Consider the following 17,140-nt stretch of genomic DNA (forward strand, 5'->3'; position numbering starts at 1 on the left):
TTATCATCTTACAGAGAATTTAGGAAACCCCATAGTAAAATCCTTTTTTGCTAAGTTCACCAAGATTAGTTACTGTTTAATCCATACCTTCCTTCCCAGGGAATCAAGCTGATCAAGGGCCTCCTGAATAGCTGGGTCAGTGGGAATTAAGAGTAGAAGCTTCCTCACTCGCAGTGTTATCCTGAAAAGTTACTAGAAGTTACTTGTGCAAAATATGGTGCTCTCAGCCACATCGTGGCCAGGTGGACACACACACACACACACACACACACACACACAGCAAAATAAGCAGCTATTAGAACTTCCCAGCACCAGCATTTCTTCAATATTTAATAACCATTTAGCTTGTTTACCTTGGCTCCTCTAGATTGGCAAGCTGGTAAAGCATATCAAACACATTACACACGAGAGCCATGACTACTCCAGGGAGGGACTTTTCCTGAGGATTAAGCAGAAATACAAGGATTTTTTTCCCCCCTTGTTATAAGTTATTTAACAGGGCTCTTCATTGAAGCAATCCACCCAGATGCTAACCTGGCCCCAGGTAATCTCATCTACCTTCCAGACTGAGAAAACATTTGAATTTTGCCATTAACCCATTTCTCTTAACAAGGAATTTTTGAAGCCAATTATTTAGTTTATACAAAACAGACCAGGAATGGTCTGAACAACATGCTAGCTAGATACTTCCTACTTTATTTTCACACTGCAGCTTTATTAGAGGAAATCCACCCTCTCCCTCCAAATATATAATCTCAAAATTAAATCAAATGAGTCTCATTTGTATCAAGGTTTAATGGAAGACCCTGTAGAGATTAATAAACACTAAGTAGGGAAACCTAAGTGACTGAACAGTTTTTAAAAAAAAAAAAAAAAAAAAAAAAAAAAATCAAACCCACATGCTTAAAGCAATACTGTTTTTAAATGCTTTGTTTCAATCACAGTTTGAAAGCAAACCAGGACTGCTAAGGATTAGACACTCAAGTTGATGTGAACAGCTTCTGTTTCGGCTTACTCTACCTCTTTGACCCCTGCTGTGGCTTCTTCTCAAAAACAAACAAACAAAAAACAGAAGGGCAGGTTTTAAGCTATCACGTTGTACCTGCTCCATTGCATAGGATGAACTAAAGACACTGCTGCTGTTGCTGGAACTAGTCGAGGAATCTGCAGAGCTTCCTGATGGAGTCCCACTTCCTGATGTTTTTACTGTAAGGACTTGTTCATCAGAGAAGCCCAGCTGGTGGAGCAGTTTCTGATCTTTATTTACAGTTAGCTACAAGAAAAATTCACCATTTAGTTCTGGTGAAGAGAGTCAAATTCATAAAGAATAAGAACACTTTGTAGTAAACATACCAGGCTGTCATTGGCAAATATCTGTATATTATCAACAGGAGAATTCAACATCTTTGCTATCTTCCATCTGATGCTCCCTACAGTTTCATTGCTATGAGCCTGTAAAATTAAACGACATTGGTTTGGTCAATCTGTTCGAGCAGTAAATCCTAAAAGAAAGAAATCTTCTATTAATGCTTTCCTGCTCCTCTGCAGAGGGTTCTTAGGGTATTGCCCACAACACAGACTAAGATAGCAGTGGAAATGCTCCATCACTGATATTAAGCAAATGACTCGTCTTTCCCATCCTAGAAGGATGATCAGAACTCGCTTCCCTCACCCCCCAGCATTTCCACTGCGGTATCCTTATACACTTGTTCAACGTTTTCATACAAATTTTTCAAGCTGACCGTAGGCTGTAAAAACAAAAACAAAACAAAAAACCCTCTCTTCTCCCGTTCAGTCCAGGAATCAAAACCAACCAAACAAAAAGAACAGTAGCTACGTGATCAACATGGTATGACACAACGTGTGTACACATACCTCTACGGTGAAGGTATCTTTGGTAGACTCGTATGTAACATTAAGTGTTAAAAGATGTCCATGGAAAGAGGCACCATGAGGTAGAATAGTTCGAGGAACAGAATAAAGGTCCTACCGGAAGACAAGGACAATGGTGAATACAGTCCTTGAAAACAAACACGGTTTCAGGATGGTATTTAACAAAGCTGCTACAGCTGCGTAGGCTTAAATAGCTTTTACTGTTTTTAACAATATTAGAAGTTATGTTCTTAGCCTTGCCTAGTAAGAAATTACGTATCTTACCTCTATAGTTATCACATAACGCTCTGCCAACAGCAGCAGTCTCTCAATTATTACAAGTTTAGTAGACCTAGGGATAAGCACCCAAAACAAGAGTAACTTGTCTCAGAGATTAATTTTCAATGACCACAGGTAACTATCATGAATTAGCTGCTTTCAAATATAACTCCTTAAAGCAGGTCCTTAAAGCTGAGGGTAATTAGATGAAATTAACTAGCAAAACAGGGCAAGAAGCTTGCACTACACCATTTGAGTCATACTGAGCTTCTGAAGAAGCTTCATATTTCTGGATGACCCACCCTGTGCTCACATATAAGCCACACACATCTAAGGAAACATAAATACAGCAGAAGGTTGAAAAGTGCTCCTTTTTTCTCCTACTAAAAAGGAAAAAAATCCTGTTGCCCCCAAAATCTTACCAAATCTCTCCCCAAACGTTTAGATGACTGGCACTCAGGCTTTCAGTCTGGTTTTCTACGCAGGTTTTGTTAAAACTTCTTTGGAACTCCAATTACATTTTAATTGGAATATTTAACTGAGAAGCTACCAGAATATACAACTACCAACACTGAGAAGGGAATACAGAGCACAAAATTTTCAGCTAATACAATCAGTCTTAATTAGCACTCAAAATCATGCAGGAAGTAGCTCGTAGTAAATATCCACTGTCGTATTGATTCCTTTTAAAGGCAGACTTGCCTGTAAGGAGACTGAACTGATGTTGCCACCGTAGGCATAGCAGTTGCTGTAAGCATTTTTGTAGCTCTTGTAACAGCATGCGTTAATGTTGGACCACCGAGTGCTGAACTAGCTGCCTAGAATATAAAGTAGAGTATAAGTGCTGGTTTATATTGACGATCAGCGTGTTCTGGAAAGCTGAGAGAACAAGCAGTACTGGTGGAAAGAAAATTTTCTTTAAATAGAATTATCATAGTCAATTATCCTAATACCACAATACAAAACTGGGAAAGGATGTAGGCACAAGAACAATTAAAATTTGTCCTTTACCTCTAGTCGCGTGTAGCAATCAGCAATGAATTTCTTGTGCAGTGATACTGAATCCTGAAGATATAAAGGACATGAATTAGAACTTAACTCATGGGAATCACTGTTAAAAAGCATTACTCACTGAGCTCTGTCAGTTTATCATGTAGAGCATCAAATGCTTGACTGTCAAAGCACTTTCACATTCTAATATACGCTTACCTTTTTCAACCTAGGAGTTAGATTAATATAGCTGTAATTTATTATCAATTGAATAGCTTCATTGGCGATTTCTTCATCAGGTGACTCCATTGCAATCTTCCAAATGAAATCCATTCCTATTAATTCCAGTTTTTCTACACTCTATGCAAGAAAGAGCAAGAGTAAGACATGACTGGATTTCTTACATATAAAAACAAGTTCAAACATGGGAACAAATCATGCTCCATCTGCTAGAAAAGTACCACTTGACTCAATCTTAAAAACTGTCTTTTCCAGCATGCTGTCAAGTTTTGACACAGTGCAAACTGAAATCGATAGCTGCAAGCTTACATATTTACACTAGAAACAAGATGTTTGTTTACAAGTGGACAAAGAAGAACACTCTCAGTCAAGCCAACTGAAGAATTAGAGACCTCAAAAACACTGAGAAATTTAATCAGGGATGGAATTATTTCAAAGTCTAAGTGGTAACTAACCACGGAATAAACCATCACAAAACCTGCTATGATACTTGGCAAAACATTATGCATTTGAAGTAAATTAACTCTCCGTGATATAGCTCTAGAATGCCTTCGTAAAACTATTTAGCATATAACCATTAATTTAAGAAAAACAGCGAAGCATCACAGACTTAAAAACGATTGCAGGTTAGAACTTGAATGAGATAATACTAAATCTCGTGTAAAGAAGAAAAATTAAAAGTGGAATAGAATATTTTCCAAATTCTTGATTCTTAATAAAGAATTAGCTCACTCATTCCTTCTGCAAAGTTTTAGAAGCTACATACTAACTTGCAGCAACCAGTGGCCAATTTTCTCCCTTAATCTGGATTTTTAACTTTAGAAATCAATAATGTTAATTATTAAAGATGCCAAGATGCCACAGGTAGCATACAAGAATGAACTTGCAGAACACTTACCAACTGTGTTCCTTGCCTCTTTAGTCGATGGTCACACAGGTTCACATTTTCAAAGAAAGTCTTAAATAAACTAAAACCTGCAAGTTAAAAAGGTGTAAACTTTTTATTTAACATACGTTTCTAATCTTTTTTTTAAAAAAAGATACCGCATACAAAGATTACCTTTTTCCTTAACATTTATCAAAAATTCAGAATGACAGAAAAAGACCCCTTTGTAATACGGATTTCTAGAACTGTTTGGACATTTAATTTAAAGGCTTAAAAAACAAGTTTCTGATAATTCAAACAAAGATCTGTTCACAAAAAACATTTTCATACCATTCATAGTAATTTCATATGACTCCAGTTTAAGAATTTTCTCTTTGAAGAGTTGCTGTTGTACATCACTCTCTAGATCATGTTGTCCTTTTGTAAACCACTCAAAGCACATCTGTGAATGAAAGGCAGAAGTATTTAACCCACTCTCATTGCAAATATTTTAGTTTGACAATGCTGTATAAAACTACGTCAGGTACTACAGTAATTCACTACATAGAGAGATGGTCATTTTTATCTGCAGCACGAGGTTCAAAGTCTCACACGGTAACCTTACATATTATATAAGATGTCTTGCAACATCGGGGTACTTTTTATCTTTCACCTAAATAACACTGAATGCCTCACGTGACCCTGCAAACTTTCAGGCAGTACTCTTCAAATGAGCAACAATAAACATACAACTGATCTCCTGGTTGGCCAAGATTCCTCTTCCAGTCAAGTTTAATGATAAAAAGAGCATCCTAATCATAAGCAAACATGTAACAGCGGTCCATTAATTTACATAAAGCACATAATGCATTACTCTACGTTTATTGCTCATGTTTGTAACACGAGCAACATGCTTCTTCATGTTTCTTCAACAAATACACAGGCTATTCACGATCCATTAAGTTCCACTCCTCAGCCACAGGAATTAACTTTTCAAATTTTTCTTACCTCTCGATCTAACTCACAAACATCCTGGCCAGTTACAAGGCATTCCCAGATCTCCCTGGCACGATTCCAGCCCAAATAAAGGGTGGCTTCTTGCAGAAAAAATGCCAAAAATTTTAGATGTGCTTCCAAATACTGAAAAAGAAGAAATAAAAACTCAATTTCAAGACTTTTCTTTCCAAAAGAAGAACACTTTCAACATTCAAAGTACAGTTTGATTTTTTTCCCCCCATTTTTGGTAAACTTAATGGTCCAATAACATTACACTTTGCACAGCCTGGAGAACCGGAAACCTGATTCTGCAGGGAGCTTTATTTCTGTTTTACACTACTTTTAACATGACTTCTTCTTGGTTATCTTTTTAAAAAGGTATACTCAATTCACCTTGGATTTGCTATTACTTTACTGATACTATTTGACAGTAAGTAGTTACTAAAGTCACAACTTGTCTAACCACATCCAAAATTCAACTTTTACTTTATTTTTCTGTTATAAGCCATCTGTGTGGGCGCCTTCCATCTGGCAAATCTGTCTCAGGTTTCTAATGGTCCATATCAGATTCAAAGATATAATCTATACAAGGGCAATCAAACTCAGGCTGATGGAAAAGCTGAAATATGCACAAGTTTGGAGACAGGCAGTGCTGGGGTGGAGAGATGTAGCTCTCAACCAATTAAAGACTTTCTAGGAAAACTGCAGGACTGCTGCATGGCCACCTCTGCTCTATAATATTATAACAAGGCTAAAGAAAGACTTAATAGATAAATATCAGAACTATAAATAAAAACTAGTGTAATTGTTCAATAGAGGGAATATATATACCAGTGAATTACAAATATGAAACATCACATAATCTTATGCAAATTGCTCAGTGATACACAACACCATGTTTTCAAAAAAATTAAAGCAGTAAAAAAAATCAGGGTTCAATACCTCCCGGTAAGTGTATCGGCCATCCACTAATGTTGCTCCAACAAGCCCTCCTGGACCTGCCACAGATGCTGCCAAACGGTGGCATGATATCAGGCTGCCCGTCACCAATTTCACTATCTCAAAGTTTTTCTTTAAGTCTTGAATAATACTCTTGGAGAGAGGGAAGAAAAAGAAAAAAGAGGTTTTAAGAAAATACATAAACGGGCATGCACATAGAATTCTGCCCTTCTACAGAAATGTGTTTTTTATGAGAAAGGAGAATGCTTCCTGCCTCACCAGATTCAGCTGTAACCTTCCAAATATCTGTAGCCCTCTGATGTTACTGTTTTCAGCACTGCTGAAGCATGCACACTGCAGATCGCAAAACCAAGTCCCACACCTCCACTTAGCCGTAACATAACACACATGGCTTGTGAGTATTTTAGCCTGTTTTCTAAGCAGCAGTGTCAAATAACAACTTCACATTTAGTTACAAACCAGCTGGTCTAAACATTAGCTATTATAATTTCTTAATAGAGCCTTGCTTGGTTAATAATTCTACCAAAAAGAAAGTGAGAATTAAATAAACCAATCCAGAGACACCAAGCACAGATTATACATACATAAACAGACAGCACACATCACCTTTACTTGAACTTTTTGCCTATGTTCTTTCACTACACCATACACTTCAGGTTTTTTTGCTTCTAAACACACAAACTTCTATGCTCTAGAGAAGCAGACGCCTTACAGGCATAAGGCCTTCAAGAACTTCGACACATATTCTTACCTTGTCTTGCTTTTGGTAAGTTTGCTTAATAAACGAGCGCGTGATTTCATGGAGCTGACGTAAAGCTGGCACCACCCACACAAACTGAGGATTATTGTGCTGGGACGACTGGTAGTAAGAAAGGTAAGAACAATTACACATGTGTACCTGCTCAACAACAGATTAACATTCCTGTTAGATTCCCAGAAGCCTAATGATTTCTCTTAAGGCCCCCATTTTAAAGCAACAATCATCAGTTCAGAAGTCTTCAGTTACTTGTTCCTGGACCCTTTCCAAAGGCACTGAAGGTGCCCTCCTTCCCTTTCCACAATAGTCCTTTGACACACACATATAATACCCTGCCATCCTTATTATTAGCCCAAAGTACCACCTCCTTGCTAGGAAACATGCAAATTAAGTAGGGGGGGGGAAAAAGAAAAAAGAAAAAAAAAAAAGAACACGGTTGCACCAGCAAGAGGATAACCACCACCTTCCTCAATTAGGCAGTCACAATGGGAGATGAAGGAGGCCTGTCAGGGCATAAAAGGGCAAATACAGTCAAACGAGGGCAGTTACAGCTAGAGCAGGAATGACGAAAGAAAGAACCTGAAGCACCACCGAGGGTTAAAAGATGAGAAGAAATTTGTGATTGGTGCTGCAAGGAGTCCTGTGATAGGAAGCAAAGGATATTTAAGCTGCTTTTTGAAAGACATCCTACAAATTACAGAGCACCCGCCTACCTCATTGTAAGAACTGCTCATCACGTTTCTGGGAGGCTTCATTTTCTGTAAAGTTTGACCACACAAACCAGTACTGAGGTTGTTTTTTCCACAGAAGTGATGTCTGGTTTAAATATTGACGGCAATCAATGCCACCTACTCACTCAGAGAGAACTAAAGTAACCTAGCCACATAACAGAGCGCTCTTCTGAAGACTCCCTCATGTATTTGAGGGCGCTGCCTTAATATTACATTCCCTCCCGGTCTACACTTTCATTTCCCCTAATGCAGACAAATAAGCAAATGACGTATTTTTGGAAATCTGCTCTAGGTTTACCACAGTCCCTTCCAGCCTGCAGTTAGTTATGACTTTCCTCTAGTGTTCCCCACAGCAGTACCTCTGTTAAGGCCCCTGCCAGAACACTATTAAAATGAACACAACAACAGGAAAGTAGAAAAGAACAGAAAGAAGAAACTGCAAATTCTACAGATGTTGAGACTCCAAAGCTTGAAATCTGCAGTTCTAGACATACGCCAAAAAAAAAAGTGTTCAATATCAAGAACATAACATACTACATCCCCTAAACAACTAAAATCCTCTATAGATGCCACAGGACAGAAAAACCCAGTTTATCATGAAAGAAAAATGAAGTACAAGGCCCCCCCCCCCCCCCCACTTTTTTTTCCCCCAAATGGGCTTGTTTACACTGAGAAAAAGAAGACAGAAGCATTCCTGAAGACCTCCAGAAAAACTGCCTGCTATGTGAACAATGCAGCAAAGATTATGAGCAGTCTTTTAAGCCATGCATGCCTCTGCTGCTGCCACGAAATACTGTAGCACAGGCAGCTGCAAAAATGAGTTCTTCATGTTAGATGAAGAGAGTACAAGTATTTTAATAAAATACAAAATTACTATGATTTAAATATCAATTTGCATTCTGAGACTTGTTTAATGGCCATGCCAGAACACATGCTTTACTCCAAGAAACATAATCTAGGCTCTCACATGAAAGGGACAGTTAAAATACTGACATACCTTTACAGTGGTTCCATTTGCAAATTCTAACCTTGGGCCCATCCTGGTAGTTTCCCATAAACTCATCACTCCTTGTGCTGAAAATTTGTTTAAAACAAAGGCAAGAGACTTACTATGAGTCTCATGGTCAACAAACCGGCTCACACAAAGCCTACCCCTCTCGTGGACTCCCCAAGGTAAGAACTTACAGATGGGACGTGCAATTTGTGTATCTTGAAAGAAAAGGGCAACATCAAGACTAGATAATCTGTGATTTTGGAAAAGATGAAATAATAAACCAACCCTTTTAATATCCTCTATGCATTTGATGATGTAGCTCCTTTTGATTGCTTCTTTCACCGCATAGGCATCACTGAGGATTGTCAAATGTTCCTCCAAGGCCTGCTGAATAAGACTACATGGTAACGTCGGAAGATGAGCCAGCTCCCAAAGCACCTCCAGAACCTAGAGGAAGAAAAGCAAGATCAGTCAGCACCTAGTAACTGCAAAGAAAAGAAATTCTACTTTTTACCTAGAAAAAAAAGATATTTTATTTCACAATCACATACCTTTCCAGTGGTTGTCTCCACCCGAGCTTCTCGACCAATGCGCCCTATCAGGCTCAACAGCTTCTGTCGCACTCTATCAGTCTCTGTCTCCCAGCTCTGTACAGCAAAGAAATAACATTCACTATTACAACAGCAAGCATTGTCACTCTGTTAAGTCTTAAGTGTACAGAGAAACATAATTTACAATTGTTTTACTGCTGTACAATCAAAACACAAAAAAGTATTTTTCTACCTTGTGTATTTTCTCATTTTTGTTACTGGAAGTTACAATACTCATTTGGCTAACTGTTTTCCAAATATGTGCTATAAAATAATAGATATAATAATAAAAATTTCACATTTAAATTATCTTAGCACTGAATAATACATACTTAAAACATAAGTCAATTAGCAGTACAGTACCAGACCAGCCATTTGGGTTTAAAAAGAATAAATAAAAAAAAATCAGTATATTAAGTCTTATTTTATAGCTTAAAGAACTTGGATGCACAAGTATTTCTCATCAATTATCATTCTAACGAGTGTAAACCCATGTGAAAACTTACCTTTTGAATAAGAACAAATAAATGATTCAGCTGATCAGAGCTGAACTTTACAGCAGCTGCAGCAATAATGGTATGTATGTTTTCAATCACAGTGGAGGATTGTCCTGACTGAAAAGAGAAAGGAAACACAAGATGGTAGGTCTTTATCCCAAAGAAAGTAGAGGAAAAAAATCTTCATGTAGGCATTATCCTGCTATTCCTATTAACGAGGAAGAGTAACGGCTTCTGACACGTTAGCAACAGTAGATAACTGACACTGCTCCTCATATCACTGACAGGAAGGCCTTGAAAAGCAACTCTAAAGCATTGCAGAAGAAGCTAGTCTGCCAGCGTCCAGGGGAAGAAGCAAAACAATGACCTTCTACCTCTTTTGCAAGGAAGCTAACTTGTGCAAGCGTTGCATTGATAATTCAGAACAGACGTGAACAAGCTTAGCTGAACACTGAGTGAAATATAACTCTTTCAGTTTAACTCTTTCAAATAAGAAAACAGGCAAGAACATAATCATTTGAAAGAAATCTGCACCATGAAAAATAAAAAGGATTGTTCTGAAGAAATTATCACGGTAGAAGACTCGGAAGTAGAATGAAAAATACACAGCACTCAGAGGTGCAGTTTTTGGTTTACTGTTATCAGCTGATGAGCCTGAAACATGCAAGAAAATAGTAATATTTCAACAGGAAGTTAAAGATGCTATCTGAAATTGTCTAGCCTACCATGCTGACCACAATAGCTTGTTTTCCTCTGTACACTGCACATGCATTTGTCAAGACCATTCTTGAAAGCTAAGCATTATTTCTGTTTACAGACATAAATGCTATGATCTCAGTACTTCCAGGAAATCACCATTTCCCTCGCATAAACCCAAACTCCGGGGCTTTCACAGATTTCAGGATATTCACTAAAATATGACTTATTTCTTTAAATACTGCAGTAATTAAATACCAACCCGTGTGTCACATGCCAGATCTCTTAACTGAGTCACTAGCAAGCAGACAAGATCATTGCTCAGGGAGCGGAAGCAAAGTCTAGGGTTTGGAACTCAAGACCCATGAAGGGAACAGTCTGCCAACAGTTCATTCCCACCCCTCGGGGAAAAGAGCCCCTCTCCAAGCATTTCCATTTAGTTCATAATTGGTTGTTGTACGGAGGCCTAATGCAGGAACTTAACATTTCGTTTTACGCATACGAGAACAAGCACCTTAACAATCAGGAGATATGAAGAGAATGAAGGAAGGGAAATTTTACTTGACCTTTAGGCTTCCGCTTTTACTAGGACAAAATATGGTTTTACATTAGTCTTACTTTTATATTAACTTAGAGATATTGATTTCATAAATTAAACTCTGCTGAACCTAACTTGTACTCTGCCCCACAACTAACTAAAGCCAAAGCAAGGAAAAATAGCTAAAATATCAATTCTGACAATAATGATTTTTCCTTACTCTACGCCTCAATAACCTTCTTCGCATTTTCCTCTGCAAAAGAGAAGTTCACCTGGGAGCTTAGCCAGGCTACTTTCATTCCTTGAGCACCATGTTTCTTCCAGTAATCCTGGAAGTTTGCCTTCCAAATGTTCATGAAATAACAAAAGTCAGAAGGATTTGCTCAAATTAGAGTATACAAAACTGCTTTCAATAACTGCAGACAGGACTCAACGGCAGACATTTTTAATCCTAATGTGTTATACAGCGATCTGAAGTGGAAACGTCATTCCAATATAACTGCATTCAAGCAACAGCCACAAAGAACCATAAAAATCCCAAAGATCCCTCAAAGGGGAAAAACTTCTATCAAAGCTGACCACTACAAAGCAAACCAGCAGGACCTGAAGAAAGGCTACATAAAATTCTCCTGACAAAAATCAGAAAGTAAGTATTTACTTGGGCTTCCTCGATGGGAAGTTTGAGAAGTCTTAGGTATTACTCTTCAGGCTATTCATATTTGCAACTTCTCTACAGGACTGCGTGAGGAGAAGAGAGGGGAGGAGACAAACCAGCTGCATCACTCTTACAGCAGCTTCAAAATGCTGCAATGGCATGCGCATAGCATTGTAACTGTGCCAGCATCTAATAGGTCACTGAAGACCCAAGCTCTCTTACTTAAATACTGTCTGGTACAGCATGTACAAGTTCTTTAATGTATTCCTAATACAAGAACTCTCTCTAGAGAGCATCTCCCCTGTCAAGCTAATTTTCTTTTCAAACGCTAAATACCTGGAAGAGACGAAAAAGAATTGTGAATGAATGCTGGTTCTCAAAGAGGAAACTTCTTTATTGTTCTAATTTTGTATGTTGTATAATCAGGTTAAATGCAATTTCTTAAAGCCATTATACTGCTCAAATTCTACTCAGGCAGTCGCATTTAGGATTGAATCCCACCTCAACGCTTTGATTTGAAAAGACCTTGAGGCACAAAAAGACTATTTCTGGAGCTGGGTAGGAGACAAATTTGTAGGAAGTTAAACTACCCAGTATAAGGGTGGACCCTCCTTTAAGTATTTCTATTCCTACTCCCAGGCCAGTGGCTAGGCAATACAAACATCATCATCTTCATCACTTAACTAAGTTCACATGTGGAGCGCTCCATCTCTGACATTCTAAAGCTTTTCCTAAAAGAGAGCAATATAAAACCTCCTCCCACACTGATGGGAGTACCATGGCAACAACTGTCAGGAGGGGAGAGAAGTTGCATTTTATTAAAGAATACATATAAAATGAGCTAAAAGCATGCTTCAGCTCTATTAAGCATACAAGACTTGCTACCATGCCTAAACATGCTACAGATCTGACAGAATCCCCAAAGAGTTTAGTTCAAACCTTCAATATTTGCATAGGGAGGTAAAGAGTTTCCTGCAATGGAAGATTAAATTTCTCCTCAAAATGTCCAGATGACATTTGCATTAAGCATCCAAATCACCCTTCCTGCACAGTGCTAAGCAGAATGTACATAAGGCAAATGTGGAAAAAAAAAAAAAGACTAGTCACTAATATATATAGGAAGTTAAGCGGGTATTCATACACTTTGAGCACACTCTCTGTAAACTCACACTGTGAGCTGCATTCAGAATTATACCTCCAGCCAGGAAAACTATTATCTTTCGGCATGGTCATTAGTCTAGACAATCTCTCTATCACCTATTTCAGGCTGGCTACCTCTTATTCCAAGTCAAATAGTTTTGCAACTCCCTTTCAATTCTTTGCAACAAGTGTATTTCATTCATAAGATTTAATAGCTGTGTTACAACAGACTATCAGAACAATTGATTTTAAATGGTAAAGGAAGAAGTAGGAGAGAGATTTTCTTTGCATTAAAATACCATAAACATCTCAACATCTCTTTGCAATGGAGAGATGCCCATACAATAACACAAGAATTCACACCACTACACTATTTTCTCAACGTCTTGTTCCATCAGAAGAGAAACCTCCACTAGGAACAAGAAGAACACATTCTTTATTAGGACTTTATCAATACACAACATGAATTTAAATGACAATTCAGCAGTTAAAATTAATTTTTAATAATAAAGAGACTTTAAATATAGGGGATTACAATAAACTTCCTGTATATACAACTTGGTAGGTTCCTGTGAACATGTGCTGGCTGTTAAGGAACAGGTGCTTCTAATAATTGGAAAAAACATTCTTTGTGCCTGTATCAACAGCCCTGAAAGTCAGGAAGAGCCACACAAGCCTAGAATTCCAGAATTTGTGTTCATCAAAAGCATTAAATTTCAATGTCAGAGAAAAGTCAAAATAGAGGAAGGAAACATAATAAGAAATGTAGTGTCATCTTCCTTGAATGCAGAGCTCAGATAGTTCACACTCCCAACACTAGCATCTGTATTTCTTTTTGGTTTCCTGCAAACAAACGTTATTTCAAATTGCATGAAATTGTCCAAGTAGACTATCCAAGGCTGGAAAACACTAGGTCTTGCTCCACTGATTCTTTAAGAGGTCTGGCTCTGGGATGGCATATAACTCTTGGCTGACAAAACTCTTGTGAGGGAGTTGTTCTTGCCCAGAAAGTATTCTGCTGTGCCTTTGAGGTAGGGGTAAAGCTCACAGAGATGAAAATGAAGTTGAAGGGAGTTTATACCAATACTGAAGCGTATTAAACAATGTATTATCTGTCCCTCAAGGAATGAGGAAAACAAATACATTCCAGCAGATAAACAAAGAGCTAGAGAACTTGGTGATACAGGGTGGGTACCTCTGTAACACAACCTAAAGCATCTGCCTCATCTTGGCATCTTACCTGTATTCTCCAAATTTTAGTGAGCTCGTCTAAAGATAGTTTGCTGCCCAGCAGTTCAATAATTCCCTTTATACGATCACAGTATTGTGCTTGGTCTATATTACCTATGAAATAAGGAAAGACAGCTGAATTAATATTTAAAAACAGTATTAAAAACACTGATTACATAATAATAAACCAGTTATTTTAAAAGGGACAAGAACAAAACTATCTTCATTTGAAAGTTCTGTAACTCTTGTTACAGGCAAATCCCTCAGGCTAAAGAGAGCCTCTTAACTTTTAGCTTATTTTAGTTCATATATCTGACAGCTCTTTACAGTTATATGGTCTTACTGTTTGGAAACAGAACTCCTCCCTTTTTTTCTAGGGGCTAACAATACAGATAGATAAACAGAGTAAAAACCACAGATAGAGCAGAAGAGATCGGCACAGACGTCAAACAGAGGACTGGATGTTAGTAGTAGTATTTGCGGGGTTTTTCTTACTTTATTTTGATGATGAGAAAACCTTTGAACTCCTTTGCTAATAGTGTTCCATTAAAAAAATATATTGAAAGGAACAGACCAAGTTATTAAATTTAAAATATTCAAAGCACATGCCAACAGTCTTTAAGCGCTTACCTTCTAGAGCAATCGACAGGACAGAGTTTTCTACTAGCCAGTTTAGTAATCTGTCTGTATCTATGGCATTCTTCACAGACTTTGATACAGTGCTGTCTTCTATTAGTTTGGTTACCTAGGAATTATAAAACATTAAATTCTTATGATGCTCTCTACATACATTATCCATATAAACATTGAAATCCATGCAAGAAATCTATTTAATGCTTACTAAGAAACTTGAGTCCTTTCAAGCATAGGAGGCCTTTTTGTTTTGTTTTTTTTAAAGAACAAGTTGTTTAAAGGCAAATTCCTAACCAGGAACACTTTCTTGGCATCAGCCTCTGATGCAGCAGATTCTTAATCCCATTCTGACATGAAATATGGCCTAACTGTGCTGCAAATTTTTTGATATACCAGAAGTGGGTTATGTCAGGCTCCTGCCTGTGACACTCAAATTAGTGCCCTATTCTTATCCAATATAGAACTGATACAAGCTCTTCGCTCCAGGGAGAAAGCTGGAGAAAATACATTTCTACTAAAGTCTTCAAAAGCTGCACTTTAACTTCACCAAGGATACACAACATTTATGACTAAGAACCAAGCAGCAATGAGGTTTAACATCTCAATTTTTCCTTAAATACAGAAGCAAAAAAACCCAAGAGACTCTAAAATACCTTACACTTCTGCAGGCTAAAAAAAAAAAAAAAAAAAAAAAAAAAAAAAAAGCACTTTTTGGTGCATTAAGTTGTACAAGTTCCAGAAGGAAGAGATGAATCAACAACCAGGCAAACAACTTGTACTCCCACAGAAGAGAACCTGTTTTCTTCTGCTTTGAAGAACCTAGCAAAAAGAGCCTGGGCCACAAACTCAGGCTCCTAAGTGCTACTACAATGTTCACAACTAACAGTAAACAAAAAAAGTAACTACAAAGTGTGATAATCTGATGCAACTTGACCGAGAACACCAATCCAAAAATTAAATCTCATGAATTTTTTTTTCCCCTATGGGAGAAGGAAGAGAGAAAAGGGATATCCTATACGATGCCCTGAATTATCAAAGTGATCTTGAAGTGAATTCTCTTGAATAGCACAGGCTATTGCTTATAAGTGAATTTGAAATTGTAATTTTTAAATAAGGTTCAAATGATGTTTGGGTGTTTTCTAATTGGGAGGCCACAGTCCTAGCACTGGCTAATAGTTACAAACAACTGTCATCTTAACTTGCTATGGTATTTATTAGGAACTGAGTGCTTGCTGAAGCAATATAACTTGTCAGGAAACATTGTGCCCCCTTGTTTTTAAGGTTATGGTTCTGATGATTTACTAATAGCCCATCTCAGACACACATACACAAAGTAAACTTACTTCTTTGAGGGAATTCATTTTTGCACTGAAGTGAGGAGATTTTAACATGCGCAATAGAATGTCCAGCCGTAAGTCATCTACTGCAGTTACCAAATCAGGTTGGAAGCGCATGCACAGCAGTTTGATACCAGACAAGAGCTCAGGGATACTGACTAGTCTCTGTTTAAAACAGTAATAAAGGACAAATAGAACCATTACTATTTTTGCTGTTATATTGCAGACTTCAGTGACTCAGAGAGTAGGTTCAGTGACCCAATACAGATCGCTTAAACTATAAAATGCAGTACTGCAGATATCTGAGAGTACTACTTCTACACTTAGAAACCAAAGGGTAACAAAACCTTTGGTTAAGGTGGATTCTCTTGCTGCAAATTTGATACATTAAATTGCTCCTCTGCAGATACACACCCATCGCGTACTTTCCAGTACATACAGTAAAGGGTCAAAGCTAGAAAATTTATTAGAACTGAATGCTAATTTTGATATAATGCAGGAGGTAGTCACAAGTTGCATGGAAATTGCATCAACAGTTACCAAATTCTTAGAGACAAACAACTAATGCAGCAGTTGTATCTACAAAAGCAGTTTTAAACTGACTAGAATCAACACAGCACACAAAAGTTATAAGAACTGCAGTTATCAAGGGAAGTGGGCATTCAGCACACTACAGAAGCGGACCTACAAAAAGCTATTTGATAATTACCATGGGAAAGTATTTTAAAAAAAGGTCATATAACATGAGATATCTACTGAAGAGGATTTAACACGGAATCCAGTCAATGCAGGATAGTTACTCTTCAATATTCTGTGCTACATCAGAACTCAGAGTAGGCTGTATTTTTGTAAGTAAAAAGGAAGATATTTTCTGGTCTATATTGCCAGCATTTCCAAAACATACAGTAAGTTCTTCCTAAGTACACAATACATACAACATTACCTTATCTTTCAGGTCTTTCTCTTCTACATTCTGTACATATTTAATCATTTTGTGAATAACCGGATCCAGCATGGGCTAAAGAATGCAAGAAAAAGTAAGAATCATTTCGTGCTTCCTATAAACAATTACATTATTCAGATGATCTGGCTGCAGCAGAATGAAATACTTAGCTTAAAGCTCACTACTATCTTAGACAT

General features: G+C 37.6%; 1 protein-coding gene across 3 annotated transcripts in view; it reads right to left on the minus strand.

Annotated features, from left to right (window-relative positions):
* Positions 1-17,140, minus strand: part of USP24 (ubiquitin specific peptidase 24) — a 70,027-nt gene that overhangs the window by 33,806 nt on the left and 19,081 nt on the right. For 2 of the 3 annotated variants that reach the window (XM_068953238.1, XM_068953237.1), the window contains exons 9-30: positions 16,944-17,018; positions 16,007-16,165; positions 14,661-14,775; positions 14,041-14,144; positions 9,781-9,888; positions 9,236-9,331; positions 8,970-9,131; positions 7,673-7,717; positions 6,954-7,061; positions 6,185-6,334; positions 5,255-5,386; positions 4,598-4,709; positions 4,280-4,356; positions 3,361-3,501; positions 3,163-3,216; positions 2,854-2,969; positions 2,158-2,224; positions 1,876-1,986; positions 1,354-1,452; positions 1,103-1,273; positions 354-439; positions 88-181 (exon numbers count right to left, since the gene is read on the minus strand). In XM_068953238.1, the coding sequence (XP_068809339.1) occupies positions 88-181; positions 354-439; positions 1,103-1,273; positions 1,354-1,452; positions 1,876-1,986; positions 2,158-2,224; positions 2,854-2,969; positions 3,163-3,216; positions 3,361-3,501; positions 4,280-4,356; positions 4,598-4,709; positions 5,255-5,386; positions 6,185-6,334; positions 6,954-7,061; positions 7,673-7,717; positions 8,970-9,131; positions 9,236-9,331; positions 9,781-9,888; positions 14,041-14,144; positions 14,661-14,775; positions 16,007-16,165; positions 16,944-17,018 (2,382 nt within the window). The remainder of the gene's footprint in view (positions 1-87; positions 182-353; positions 440-1,102; positions 1,274-1,353; positions 1,453-1,875; positions 1,987-2,157; positions 2,225-2,853; positions 2,970-3,162; positions 3,217-3,360; positions 3,502-4,279; positions 4,357-4,597; positions 4,710-5,254; positions 5,387-6,184; positions 6,335-6,953; positions 7,062-7,672; positions 7,718-8,969; positions 9,132-9,235; positions 9,332-9,780; positions 9,889-14,040; positions 14,145-14,660; positions 14,776-16,006; positions 16,166-16,943; positions 17,019-17,140) is intronic. The other variant, XM_068953239.1, reaches the window with a different exon arrangement.

The sequence above is a fragment of the Struthio camelus genome, chromosome 8, assembly GCF_040807025.1.
Source record: "Struthio camelus isolate bStrCam1 chromosome 8, bStrCam1.hap1, whole genome shotgun sequence".
Taxonomy (NCBI): Eukaryota; Metazoa; Chordata; class Aves; order Struthioniformes; family Struthionidae; genus Struthio; species Struthio camelus.